Source organism: Prionailurus bengalensis, chromosome E4 (assembly GCF_016509475.1).
Source record: "Prionailurus bengalensis isolate Pbe53 chromosome E4, Fcat_Pben_1.1_paternal_pri, whole genome shotgun sequence".
Classification (NCBI taxonomy): domain Eukaryota; kingdom Metazoa; phylum Chordata; class Mammalia; order Carnivora; family Felidae; genus Prionailurus; species Prionailurus bengalensis.
The window spans coordinates 23,376,487-23,390,677 of record NC_057360.1 but is presented as its reverse complement, the minus strand read 5'-3'; the positions used below and the strand labels follow the sequence as shown (position 1 = coordinate 23,390,677).

Sequence of the window (14,191 nt, the reverse complement as noted above, 5' to 3'; positions counted from 1 at the left end):
ACCAAGTTATCTCAGAAAACTATGGAGTATCTTAAAGAATTCTTCCATACATTTCTTTATTATATTACAAATGATAAAGATCTCTCAAATTAGCTAATAAACAACCAAAAACAATGTTAAGATTTTCTTTTCAAGCACTGATATCAACAAATGGAATAAGGAAATCCTTCTTCCTTTCACCGAAATGGAATCAATACAAGATTATTGTCAAGAGGTACAAATTCCTTTAACTGGCAATGGCACTGCCCAGACACACGCATTATAGATAACATAAACTGTAACTCGGTAACCCAAACTTCGTAAGCCCTTGATTTTCATGATTATGAATAAATCACGACTGCATATGAGAACGTGTTATTTTCCAACCCTTACATTTATGCAGTACATGATCATCAGATTTCACAACACATACTTCAAAGTGGAGATACTTAATATCCAGTTCAGTGCTCTCTCTCTCCTACTTAAACACGTAAGTCTACAAAGTCATATTTAAATACAGAATGGTAGATAACTATACTCAACAGAAAAAAAATGTCTCTAAGATTATATCTATTCAACAAGTGAATAAAAATATGTTGGAAATCAGATCCATAGTTCAAACATTATGTCTTTTTCTTCGCTTTAAAATAATTTTTGTAAGTCAGCTTTATCTAAATTACACTGCCTGCCAAGGTGCTATAGAAACTGCATTTATACTTTTTCTTTTTAATGAAAAGAGAACATTAACAACTGCTGTAATATTTAAATCACAAAAACAAAAAACAATGTATTCCAGGAAGGATAAGACTACATATGACCAAGTAAAAATTCCATGAACTGTAAGCAATTGAGCAACTCTTTACTATTAGTGATAATTCCAGTCTGTATCATCAGTTTGGCTTGGTAGGATAGGAAAAAGGGTGGGGCATTTTATGCTTTTTATCATAAATCATTATTTGGGCTTTAAAAAAAAAAAATCATACAGGTAAACCTAATGAATCAGAGTTCAGGTTCCCGAAAATTCCCAGAGGGGAAAGCAATCAAGCAATTATGTATTTGCGGTTTATAGCTCAAGATTCGTACTTTCAAAACTGGAGCTGAAATTCCAAGCCACTTTGGTTGGATTCTTCCAGTTAAAAATTAATTTTGGTCAACAAATGACTTAACTAATGACTCTTCTTCAAATAAAAATTTTTAACAAAAAAAGAGAAAAGGGAGTGGTGATCAAATAAGATACGTTCTATCCTTAACAGACTTAAGCTTCTCTTTCCAAATCTTATGAAGTGCAACACAGTGGACAGAACGTCTCTGAAGTCACACAGATCTGGGTCTGAATACTGGTTCCACCATTTACTAACTCTGATTTTGAACAAGTTGACCTTGAGTCTCAATTTCCTCATCTGCACCATGGGAATCACATTCACCTCATTAAGAAACAGGGAGGATTACAGAGATGTAAAGAACCTGGCACAGAGCAGGGCATTCATTAAAACAGTTATCGAGGATACATTAAATTCATAAAGAGAGAAAATGTAAGATACTTATTAAGGGTTTACTGGGGCGCCTGGGTGGCTCAGGCGGTTGGGCATCCAACTTCGGCTCAGGTCATGATTTCACAGTTTGTGGGTTCCGGGCCCATATCGGGCTCTGTACTGACAGCATGGAGGCTGGAGCCTGCTTCAGATTCTGTGTCTCCCTCTCTCTCTGCCCCTCCCCCACTCGCACTCTGTCTGTCTGTCTGTCTGTCTCTCTCTCTCTCTCTCTCTCAAAAACAAACTTTGAAAAAAAAATTTTTTTTAAAGAGAATTTCCTGATATGTTTGTTTTGGTAGCTGATACTTTTTTTTTTCCATCAAGCATCTTTTATTTTCTTATTTCTTAATCGTTGTCTAAGAAACTAATACTCTTGCAATGATTTAAACAATAAGGAAGTACGTGTATAAAATAAAACTGATGGTTCCATCTCACCTCCATCCTAAACCCAGGGGTAATCATCTTTCCATGTTTTTCTGAGCTTTTACAATTTCTATTCTGCATTTAAAAGAACATAGGATGGTACTATACATATTATTCTACAACTTGCATTTTTGTCTTGGGAATATATCCTGGATGGCCTTCTACCTCCTCCATAATATCTGAATATTACTCCATAATACAGATGCTCCAAGAAACAGTTCCAGTCTTTAAAAATGCACATCCCTGTATACCTATCTCTACATCAAGAGTGCTTTTATTTCTGTAGGATAGATTCCCTGAGACCAGATTAATGAATCAAAGAGTAGATACAATTTAAATTTTAGGAGATACTGTCAATAAGTTACAGCAAATTTACACTCCCACCAAGTCTTTTCTCACACCTCAATTAGTTAGTACCTGTGTTTTGTACTAATCTGATGGCAAAAAAGAGCTGTCTCATTGCTTTAATCTGCCATCTGTCACATTTAAGAGGTTGAGTAACTTTTCATGTTTATTGATCATTTGCATTTCCTCTTGTGTGAATTAACTCTTCATACCCTTTGCCCATCTTCTTACTGGTTCTTGGCTTTTTCTTATTAATTTGTGGGACCTAGCATATATTAGGAATAGTGATGCCCAATTAAATGCTGTAAATATAACTGATAATTTTATCACACTCTCAAGACTGATAAGACTACTTTGAACAAAGGGAACAGGTATAATTAACTGAGGCTTCTAAGTAATACCATCAAATACTGTTCTATTAGAAAGTGCAGTGCAACAAAACACTGCAAGGAAATGGTAAATGTGTAAAGTTCAAATTTCAACGTACGCCCCCTTTTCCGTAACAGGTGTAAAGACTATTTCCTTAACTACTGTGAGATCAGCAACATTTTCCCAGCTGGGAGCTCACTTGTGCGAGAATCTAACCACGTCTCCGACGAAAGACAACCACAGGACTCTGGCGCGTAGTGGCACGAGCTGTAGCCCCCTTCACGGGACACTGACATGGCAGCTGCGTTGACACACCACGGATGGCCTCAAGGAGGCTGCACATGTCACCGACGGCCCAGGCGACACCCCGATGGTCCCTTGAGGTCGCACTGCGGGCGACGATCCCCACCTTCCCGGACCCTGTCCTCCCCGCCAGGGTCCTCGCGGGGCAACCGTTCCAATCGCGACAGGAGAGGCCACTGCACGCCCGGGTCGCAATGACAGGCACCTCGCCTGTGGTCCACCTCCTGAAGAAACCCACCCCAGGCTTCCAGGCACCCTTACCCAAGCTTCTGTCTCTCTTCCCTACTCATGGGCGCGGCCCCCGCCGTCCACACAGACGTGGCCGACACCAGGCAGAAGGCGGCCGTCGCCGCTACCAGGCTCCATGGCGCTCGCTGGGGGACCGAGGACCCACAGCCCCGGCCGCCGCCGGCTTCGCTCATGGCCCTGCGGTTCCGCGCACGCGCAGCGGCTACGCCCGGCCGGTGGGACACATTGCCGGACGCGGGTGGCAAGGGGGCTGCGAGCCGTGCCGAGGGCGGGATGCGGAGCAACGCAAGCGGTAGCCGTAGCCGAACTGCTTCCCGAAAGCGCCGAGCCGGTCCCCCGCGCCAGCGCTGCCACCACCCTCCGCCCTTAGCAGCCCGGAGCGCCTCCCCCAGCTTTCCGGTGTCGTAGTCTAGGAAACCGCCTCCCCTAACGTTACTTCCGGGTAGGGCCCGGGGCATTGAGGCTCAGGACCAATGGGGACCAGATCGGAGAGGGGCTGGCTCCGAGGACAGGAGAGGGCATTGGCCGGGAGAAGTGAGACGTGGACAAAAGGCGGGACCTCTGGCTTCCGCCCTCCTCCGACCCGCAAGCTTGCGACTCGAAGACTACAAGTCCCAGCGTGCGCTGCTTTCCCCGGCGGGCTAGCAATCAGACTCCGCCTGGCTAAATTTCCACCCTGGGTGGGCGCGCTGCACCCTGGGATGTGTGGTCGTCCGAGGGTCACAGGCGGTGACTAGGATCCCGCTTCCAGCGGCGTCTTGCAGCCAGTCCTACCTCCGGGGCTGTAGGCTAACGAGTCCTGGGGAACCTGTCAGCTGTTTATCCCTCTTCCTGCGCTTGACGCTTCCCGGAGGGCTGGCCGAATGAGGCTCACGCGTCCCCAGCTCGGTGCTACCCGCTTTCGGAAGTAGTGTTGGGGTAGCCTCTGCCCCGAGAGAAAGTACAAAACAGTAACAGCAAAAGTGAGTTGACCTTTGATGCCACGTGCTGAGTTTTGCTTGCACGTTCTCTCATGCACTCTTCTCAACTCTCACAAGTAAGTATCACCATTCCCATTTTGCAAATGAGGAAACCGAGTCTGAAGAGGTTAGGTAACAAGTCCTCGTTACACTGCTGGATTAGACACCCAACAAACCTCTGTGACTCAGGAGTCCTTGCATGTAACCACATCCACAAGGATTAAAGAGAGCACGTGCTTGATTAATAATAGTTCATTTTTACCTCAATGTAAGGAGAGTAGTGAGCTTGAAAGAAAATTTAATGAAGGAAATTGGAACTTGCAATTTATTTTGATCACTGAGTCCCACATTAACTATTGGTGAAATGAGTGGGTTCCTCTTGAAAAACCACATTGTATTTCTTGTGTGATAATTGAGTAGGTAGGTGCAGAGTTTAGGTGCGGATATGATCTCTGTGACCACAGGAAATCGCCTGCTGATCCCCTCAGCAGCGTTCAGCTGTATCTCTGGAAACTTTTGTTGATTTTGATCACTTTGCATCATATGCTTGGCTCTCAGACCGGCCATTCATGTGACACCAATGACTCTAAACTCCTCTCTTTCTTAAAACGCTGGTGTTCCCTGCATTTTAAGGTTTTCTTTTTGTCTTTTTTTCTCTTTGTACACTATCCTTTGGTGATTTCTTCCACTCATATGTATTCAGCCATCACATGCCTGTGATTTCCATATCTGTCCTGATCTCTAGACCCACACTTCCACCTTCCTGATGGAAATTCCCTTCTCTGTGGCTCAAGGTAGCTCAAATGTAATATGTTCACTGTTTCAAATTAATGCCTTAGATTCATCTTCAACTCCTCCTCCTCCTTCATGGTCCACACCCACCCACTTGCCAAATTACATAGAGTCTACTGCTATCACTACTGGCTGGCACTCCTACTTCTTCTTAGTTCAAGCCTCATTACCTCCTTCCTGAACCATTGCAATGGTCTCCTAATTACTTCCCTGCCACCCTACTTTTCACAACACTGCTACCGGAGTTGGCATTTAAGGACATCTACAGACCCTCTGTACATGTCATCTCCCTTATACCCCTGCCCTGCCCTCAGATTCTATGTGATAACTAACGAATTCTCATGTTATCCTCTGCTATCCCACCATTTTTGTAGAACACTCTTCCCATTGAGTTGGCTCAGATTTCATATCTACAAAACCCTTTCATAGCCTTACAGCCAGTGGAAGTCATTCTCTCTGGGCGCCTGGGTGGCTCAGGTGCTTGAGTGTCTGACTTAAGCTCAGGTCATGATCTCATAGGTTGGTGACATTGAGCCCCACATCAGACTCGCTGCTGAGGAGCAGCAGTGCGGAGCCTGCTTCAGATCCTCTGTCCCCCTCTCTCTCTGCCCTTCTCCAATTCATGCTCTTTCTCTCTCTCTCAAAATAAATAAATAAACTTAAAAAAAAAAAGAGAGAGAGAGAGAGGTCATTCTCTCCCCTATTCTTTCATTGTATTTTATGTCTTTATGATTGTGTTTTTCACAGTCAGCCATGCCCACTAGATTATGACTTCTTGAAGGATATGGACTTCACCTTAATTATATTCCAAAATTCAGCACTGTGCTTCTGCTGTTATAGGTAATAAGTGTTATTAAGTGTTAATAATAAGTGCTTAATAAGTGTTGAATATAGTTGTTTCCATCTTCCTTCAGTTTCTTTATAAAATGGGACTAATATAGTCTTTTTATCTACTTTTATGAAGGTTGTGAGAACACATGAGGTCATTTCTGTACAATATTAATTTTATTCCTTTTATGGACTTGCAACCCTATATGGATTCCATCCTGGATCCTCTTTGGCAGCTTTAAGGATGCAGTTAGCTAAATAAATAATACCTGTGAATTGTTCTTGGCTCTGGCATAGAGAACATGACAAGCTAAAGGTCAATACCAACCATCCAGTATTTGAAAACTAGGAACAAAGAAAATAGAAAAATAGTCAGTGACCTTCAGTTGTATGAAATTTAGTCAAGTCAATTATTTGTAGTAGATTATTGGCAGTAATTCAGTTTTCTTTATCTTCCTAATGTTCCAAGCCTTTATAAGAAGTCAAAAATTGACTAGTAACTATCATTAACAAAAATGTTCTCAGGAAGGAGTTCTGGCTTTTAATGTTTAGAATTTTCTGTTTTCCCCTCTTGACTCATTTATTTGTTTTCAAGCTAACACTACATTTTAAAAATGTCTAATGAGAACCCAGAACATATTTTTTGTTGACTTGCTAAATAATAATCATTTTTTCCTCCCTTACTGAAATTCAATTTCTAGCCAGTTGCTGAGTCCATTTTTCACTAATCTCTGCAAAACTGTGAGTAGAAAAGCTTATATGGCCTACACAGTATTGCAATTTATCATATGTAAGGTGGAGCCCATGGAAGTGAAAGAAAAATATGTTCACAAAGTGCATTTCAAAAGAGAATCCATTTTAACCTCATGATGGAAATAATCAAGATTCTTAGCTAATTGGCAGTTATGGACACTAGGAAAAATTTACATTCATTATTTTAAAACCTATACACATTATTTTATGATAAACACATGATAAAAAGGATATAGGATTTAAACAAGAGAAACCTTGGTGTGTTATACAGAGGGAAAAACACTGGTGTAAGACATTAAGGAGACTAAGGATAAGGACTTTAAAACAATATGGAAGAGACTTTAGATGTGTAAAGCCCATTAAAAATTGTAAGACATCACACACCAAAATAAAAAGCTTTTGCACAGCGAAGGAAACCGTCAACAAAAGACAACCTACAGAATGGGAGAAGATATTTTTAACTGATGTATCCAATAAGGGGTTAATAACCAAAATATATAAAAAGATTATACAGTTCAACACCACATAATCCAATTAAAAGTGGGCAGAGGACATGAATAGACGTTTTTCTGAAAAAGTCGTACAGATGGCCAACAAGTACATGAAGAGGTGTTCAACATCACTAATCATCAGGAAAATGCAAATCAAAACCATAATTAGATACCACCTTACACCTGTTAGAATAGCTAGACTCTAAAGGATAAATAACAAGTATTGACAAGAATGGGGAAAGAAAAGAGCTGTTGGTGGGAACACCAGCCGGTGCAGTCATGGTGGAAAACAGTATGGAGGTTCCTCAATAAAAATAGAACCATCATATGATCCAGTAATTCAATTACTGGGTAGTTACCCAAAGGAAATGAAAACACTAATTCAACAAGATATATGCACACCTATGTTTATTGCAGCATTATTTACAATAGCCAAAATATGGAAGCCCAAGTGTCCATCCATAGAGGAATGGATAAAGAAGATGTTGCAACAACATGGATCGATCTAAAGGGTATAATGCTAAGTGAAAGAAGTAAATTTGTCTCAGAGACAAATACATGATTTCATTCATGTGGATTTTAAGAAACAGAACAAACGAACAGAGAAAAAAAGAGACAAACAAAAAACTAGACTCTTAAATATAGAGAACAACCTGGTGGTTGCCACAGGCAGTTTGGGAGGATGGATAAAATAGGTGAAAGGGATTACAGTACACTTATCTTGATGAGCACCGAGTAATGTGTGGAATTGTTGAATCATTATAATGTATACCTGAAACTAATATAACACTGTGTTAATTGTGCTTGAGTTAAAAAAATAAAGCTGTCAAAGCAAATGGTTAGAAATAAGAGCCATTTATAAAATGCCCTTTTAGCAGTTAAGAGTTTGTTTGCACAACCTTGTAGCTTATGTAAATATGTATGCTCACCTGTGTTCTCTTTACTTTCTTCCCGGATGGATCAGGACTTAGGGAGGGGCAGGAGAATCCTGGTTAGAATCCTATGGATTCACAAACACAAGGGAGGGGCTCCACTTCAATATCACTGCTCAGAAATAGTCCCAGGAGGCTGTAAGCAGCTGTGTGAGACTGACCAAACAGTGGCAGTTGCCCCTAAATGACTTGAATTCTTTAGTACTACAGATCTAGTTACTCTGAAAACTCTAGTGTGGAATTTGTGAGTAGTGATTTTGTCATTCTTCAAATTGCTTTTCCTCTTATTTGATAGTGCGTGGAATTTACAGAACACTTCTGGAGGACCCAATATTACAAACTTTAAATAAAGATGGGATTTATTCTACATTCACAACCAGGGACTTTAAGGCCCTAGAAAGACTACTTAATGAAAAGATAGTGAATGTTGTGGGCTGACTTCAGGCTTGGCTGTCTGACTTACCCAGATTCCAAGAAAGAGAATGGGAAATACGAATGATTCATTGCTGCTAAAGATGTCCCCAGGGCTTTTATCACCTCTCAATCATGATTCAAGATCTTAAAAATCACTTCAGCTTCAGATAATTATCTTATTTCTCTCAGTGACACCTGCACCAGGTCTCTTAGGCAAGAGATTTTGCTCCTACATAATGTTGTTTTTTTTTTAATGTCTATTTATTTTGAGGGGGGAGTAGAGAGAGAGGGAGAGAATCTGCACTGTCAGTGCAGACCCCAGGTGGGCTTGATCCCACGAACCCTGAGATCATGGCCCGAGCCAAAATCAAGAGTCAGACACTTAACCAACTGAGCCACCCAGGTGCCCCATTCCTATATCATGTTTAATGTTAAGCTCACGCTTGTGGTTGGGTGTTTCATTTTGTAGCCATTTTCCATTTACTTCCACATATCAATCAGCAACAAAGCCAAGTTACATGGCTCTTCACAAGCAAGTGCATCTTGTCGGTGGCCTCTCTCTTAAATCCCCTTGTATCACCAACACGGTTCCCACTTTATATTTTAGTCTGGCCACAGAGGTTTAAGTCTGCACCGTTCCACAACATTTGAATGGTGCTGACTTGACATGGTGGCCAAGAAAAATGGCTCTGAGCCAGCTCTGCTACTTATTGGCCACGTTATCTTAAGCAAGTTACTGAATGTCTTTGTGCCTTGGTTTCCTCCCTTATAAAATGAGAATAAGAATAGTACCTGCCTTCCAGCACTCTTAAAAGGAGTGAATGGTTTACTTGTTGTAACACCTTCCTCCTAGGGGTGTTGTGCAAGAGGTGAGATGCTGTGTGTAAAATACTTAGCACAGTTTGAAAGAGCTCAGTAAACAATAGCTGGTCATTATAGAGTGGAAAGGAAAAGTTGCCATTGGTGAGAGCAGGAGTCAGGGGGTAGGCGCAGTGGCTCCCTAGCCCGTAGGATCATGATTCAGCCCTGAATCCTGTCCACTTCCTTTGCTTGCTGACCACATACTGTTACTGCAGCCTCTCTGTCCAAAAATGTGAGCCCTCCTAGACATGCACCTCGAGAGACCTTTGAATTCATGTGTGGTTTCTGCCATGGAGACCTTGTACAAGCTATAGAGCCTCATCCATGTTTTAGAGTAAACATACATACGAACACAATGTACTTTTCTTCCCCTCTTAAAATTAAAAGTGGCCTCATCTGTAAGCCATTTGAAGTTACAGAGGTGGAATAGACTTTGGAAATCTTTTCAGTTTTTTGGGTGACTTCGTTCTGTTTTTTACTTTGTTTTTACAAAAATGCATTTTCCCTCCAACCTCCATAGGATTTAAAAGATACTCAGTTGGATTTATGCTAATTTAACTATATATGAAATTGAGGATCAAAGTGAAAGATGCACATTTGAATGGGTCAAAAACATTAGGTAGAGCAATCTTAGTATTCGGACACTCAAGAATTAAAAGTTAGCTATTTCTGTAGTGATGCTGATATTACACATTATCCAAATCTGACATTGTCACCTTCTAGAAACTCCATTTGCATATATAGATATACATGTAGAAAATTTATACACACTGTGAGAAGTGAGATGAATCATTTTCAGAAATACCAAATGAAAGCTGTGCTGTCTATTTAACAATAGGTTGATAACCTATTGGGAATATGTGCAAGCCCCAACACACACACACAGTGGAATCCTAAACCCTAAGACACTTCACTTCCTGGTTCTTCATCCCCCCTCTTCATTTCACAGGCTTATTTTGGAGGGGGGGGGGGCTTTGCAATGAGCATGTGCCAAAGAACTGAAGTCTCTGTGTCACGGAGGAATGTATATTTGTTCCAGTCAGATTACTTTTTGCCTTATGTGGGCATAGGCGACCTCCAGGCCAGGCTGTAAACTCTGTAGCACTCAGTCAATGAGGAATCAGGGGAGGGACTCACATGCTAGGAGATAAATTGCCTGCTGTAACTGCCCCCAGTGTGCCTGTCCATCAGACACCCACTCTTGCAAGAATGTTGATTAAAGCCCCGGGGTTCCCTGTGCTCTGAGTCTCTGTGTCCCTCCTTTGATGGGGTCAGTGGGCTTATTTCTCACACATACTTACTACTGCCTTTTCAGGCTTTCTTCCTCCCATCCCATAATCCTCAGAGAGAGTGATCCAAATTTGTCAAACCTCATCATTTGTTAACTTCAGAAGTGTGCCCTTCCATTGAGATAAATGTTGACAGTTCTTAAATATTTAAAGTTTATTTATTTTTGAAAGAGAGAGTACATGTGCATGCGCCTGAGAGGGAGAGAGGCAATGGAATGGGTGAGAGAGAGAATCCCAAGGACTAATAGCATAGAGCCTAATGAGGGGCTCGAACTCACAAACTGTGAGATTGTGATCTGAGCAGAAATCAAGAGTTGGATGCTTAACCCACTGAGCCACCCAGGCCCCCACAGTTCTTAAATATTTAAAATTAACTATTTCCTGGCTTTCTTCTCCAGCATAAAGTTGTATGAAAATAATGCTTTATTTGGTTCTTCTCCAAATGTATTGAAAGATTTTGTACTTTTTTTTGTTGTGCTTTTGTTTCTTGGTTTTTAGTTTTTCTTCTTTTCACAAGCGGAGCTTTTAGTAGTTTAGGTGATAAGCCAAGGGGAGGGAAATTTTGCCATGGGAGAAAAGTAGAAAAAACAGTTCTTAGTTTCTTTGCAGATCAGTTTCCTTGTGGTATTTGAAAATCAGTCTACAATCTCCAATACACATGATTGTACTTAAAACTTGGAGAGATGTGGTTTTAGGTATCCCTACCCTCTTGACCACATTTTCATGGCACCAGGCAATGAGTCAAACACATCTGCATTGTGCAAGGAAATGTACTATTGTTAGTCTACTGCTAATGATTAATAGACATCATTATTATTATTATTTATGGAACTAGCTCTTAAGTAAATACTAACTTCAGAACCTTCCCAGCCCTTCTTTGCAGGCTTGTGCTTAATTTTAGTACCCTACAGTATTGCCTAATGTTTTTTTTTGGTTTTCCTCCATGTCACCTCACATCACTTCGGTTTCCTTCCTCCTCTTCCTCCTCTCCTCTTCCTCCTCTCCTCTTCCTCTTCCTCCTCATCTGGCACGGGCATCTATGTGCACACACACACATACACACATTTGCTTTGTACCCACTCCTGAGCATTGAACTTCAAATCACATGATTTGAGTCCTAGACCTGGATCTGCCATTTACCATTCTATGCAAGTCAGTTCCTCTAACACTTGTTTTTTGTTTTTGTTTTTGTTTTTGTTTTCATTCCAATTGGCCAACAGAAGTGGACAGAAGATCCAAATGTAGAGTCACATTAGTGGCTAAAAACATTAAATATTTTAATCATGCATAATTACCGGTTTGTTTATTTATTTATTTATTTATTTATTTATTTATTTATTTATTGGTAGATAGTGATTGCAGCCAAATTATAGGAATTGGGATAAAAAGGAACTATTCTCCAACAACCTCATAACCAGTTTTTATTATTAAACCAATCTCAGTCCAATTTCTGTCGTACGTACAGACATTTATTAAACAAACATTAGTTAGCAAGCATCAACAGGTAACACATACCACCTGTTCTATGAGTTTGATGACATGCCGGTCTCTTTCCGTTTAGGAACTGTAATCATAACCTTGCATGAAAGGTTCACTGCAGGAGGATGAACAATATTCCAGAACCAGGGTTCTGTCACCCTTTCAGGAAGCACCAGACAACTGGAAGTCCTCTGTCCCACACACTGTCCCTACTGGTCCAGCTTCTTACCAACGTGTTCATAAAAGCATGGGAGTACCTCTGAAATATGTTAGCCAGTCCACACATCTTGAAAATCATAAATTCTATCAGTGAGAGCCTATTTCTTTTTCTTATTTCTTTATTTTTTTTAATGTTTGTCTATTTTTGAGAGAGAGAGAGAGAGAGCATGAGCAGGGGAGGGGCAGAGAGAGAGAGGGAGACACAGAATCTGAAGCAGGCTCCAGGCTCTGAGCTGTGAGCACAGAGCCTGACACAGGGCTCGAACCCCCAAACCGCATTATGACCTGAGCTGAAGTTGCTTAACCAACTGAGCCACTTTGGGAGTCTATTTCTAATGTCCTTTATTATGGCTAACAAACCACTAATTCCAACAATGAAAAATTCATTTTTGACACTTGTTATAGTAAATAAAATGATCTTTAGTCTGCATTCAGAGAAGTTGGAAAGATGTGCTTGTAGTACCTACATCCTGTTGAGACCCCTTAGCTGCCATCCTGGAGTGGGAATTTCTTTTTCTTTTTTTAGTTTATTTATTTCTTTGGTGGGGCAGGGGGCAGAGAGAGAGAATTCCAAGCCGGGTCCACGCACAGAGTGCAAAGCCTGACATGGGGCTCTGTTTCCTGAACCATGAGATCATGACCTGAGCCAAAATCAAGAGTCAGACACTCAACCGACTAAGTCGGGTGCCCTTGGAGTGGGAATTTCTGATTGGGACAACTGATTGCACCCCTAGTGTAACTTCACCTGATCCATTTATAATATCATACTGTCTATTGTGAAGAATTTTAAGGTATACATGGCAAACATTATCTTGATAATACTTACAAAGGATACATAATATGTTAGGCACTTCCCCCTCTCCCTCAACATTTGAGAATTGTTATCTTTCTTTTGCAGATGCAGAACATGAAGTTCAAAGAGGTTTATCACTTTGCACATGTCAAAGTAGGAAATTGGCACAGCCAAGATTTGGATAGAAGGCCAGATCATTTCTACCATAAATTCTGGTTTTGCTTGTGACAGTCTTGATTTACACTGTCCTATTATCCTGAGTAGTGCCCCCTTTCATTTTCAAAAATGTCTCAATATAAATGATAAATTATATGGGGCACCTGGGTGGCTCAGTTGGCCTTAACCATCTGACTTTGGCTCAGGTCACAGTCTCACAGTCTGTGAGTTCGAGCCCCGCATCGGGCTCTCTGCTCTCAGCACAGAAACTGCTTCTGATCCTCCGTCCCCCCTGTCTCTCTGCCTCTCGCCTGCTCACATGTGCTCTCCCTCTCTCAAAAATAAATAAACATTAAAAAAAAAAAATAAAGCCCAAACTACATTACATCACCTCAAAAATCCAAGGGCCTCATCCCCAACCTATGTCAGATTCTAACAGATAAGTGAACACACCACAGCAAGTTCTAGCCTGGCTTCTTCTTGTACCACCACGCTATTTTGAATAAAAGGAAGAAAAAAAACAATATAATTAGGTGGTACAATTCAAGAAAAGAAAGTCCTGCTAACAGGAAATACAAGTCTCCTCCTTTGCTAAGAAAAATGTAATAATGAGTCACCAAGAAATTGGACACACTAATCAGTTATAGAATACAATGAAAATTATAGGAAGAAGAATAAGAACGATATTGAAATTAAGCTACATTTTCAACCATGTTTGCCCACGAACATTCATATTGACTAAGTTTGGTGTCTGTTTTGTCTTGTTTCCATTCATACTTACTCTGAAACACTAAGGGGAAAACAATTTTTGCACCCACATTTTACCACTTTGGTAAAATACAATATAAAAATCACACCCTTGGTGTAAAGTTACATTTACCAGTCAGTTATGGGAACTAAAAAGCACTTCTCTAGGATGCACTGAAAATTTTTTCAAAGAGCATTCCTTTTTTAGGCAAAACAAAATCTCTGTCACTGCCATGACCTTTTCCTGAAATGATAAAGACAGCTGCCTGTGGACGTGT

The 14,191-nt window shown here is 40.9% G+C and overlaps 1 protein-coding gene and 1 long non-coding RNA gene across 9 annotated transcripts in view; one reads left to right on the top strand and one right to left on the bottom strand.

Annotated features, from left to right (window-relative positions):
* Nucleotides 1-3,763, bottom strand: part of EDEM3 (ER degradation enhancing alpha-mannosidase like protein 3) — a 70,914-nt gene extending 67,151 nt beyond the window's left edge. For 2 of the 8 annotated variants that reach the window (XM_043568769.1, XM_043568767.1), the window contains exon 1: nt 3,213-3,600. In XM_043568769.1, the coding sequence (XP_043424704.1) occupies nt 3,213-3,373 (161 nt within the window). In that variant the 5' untranslated portion in view covers nt 3,374-3,600. Of the gene's footprint in view, nt 1-3,212 lie in introns of all 8 variants that reach the window. The other 6 variants (XM_043568766.1, XM_043568764.1, XM_043568762.1 and 3 more) reach the window with 5 other exon arrangements.
* Nucleotides 3,764-3,873: 110 nt separating this feature from the next.
* Nucleotides 3,874-14,191, top strand: part of LOC122475801 — a 28,803-nt gene continuing 18,485 nt past the window's right edge. Inside the window, exon 1 of the long non-coding RNA XR_006295310.1 lies at nt 3,874-4,236. This is a non-coding gene — a long non-coding RNA (uncharacterized LOC122475801). The remainder of the gene's footprint in view (nt 4,237-14,191) is intronic.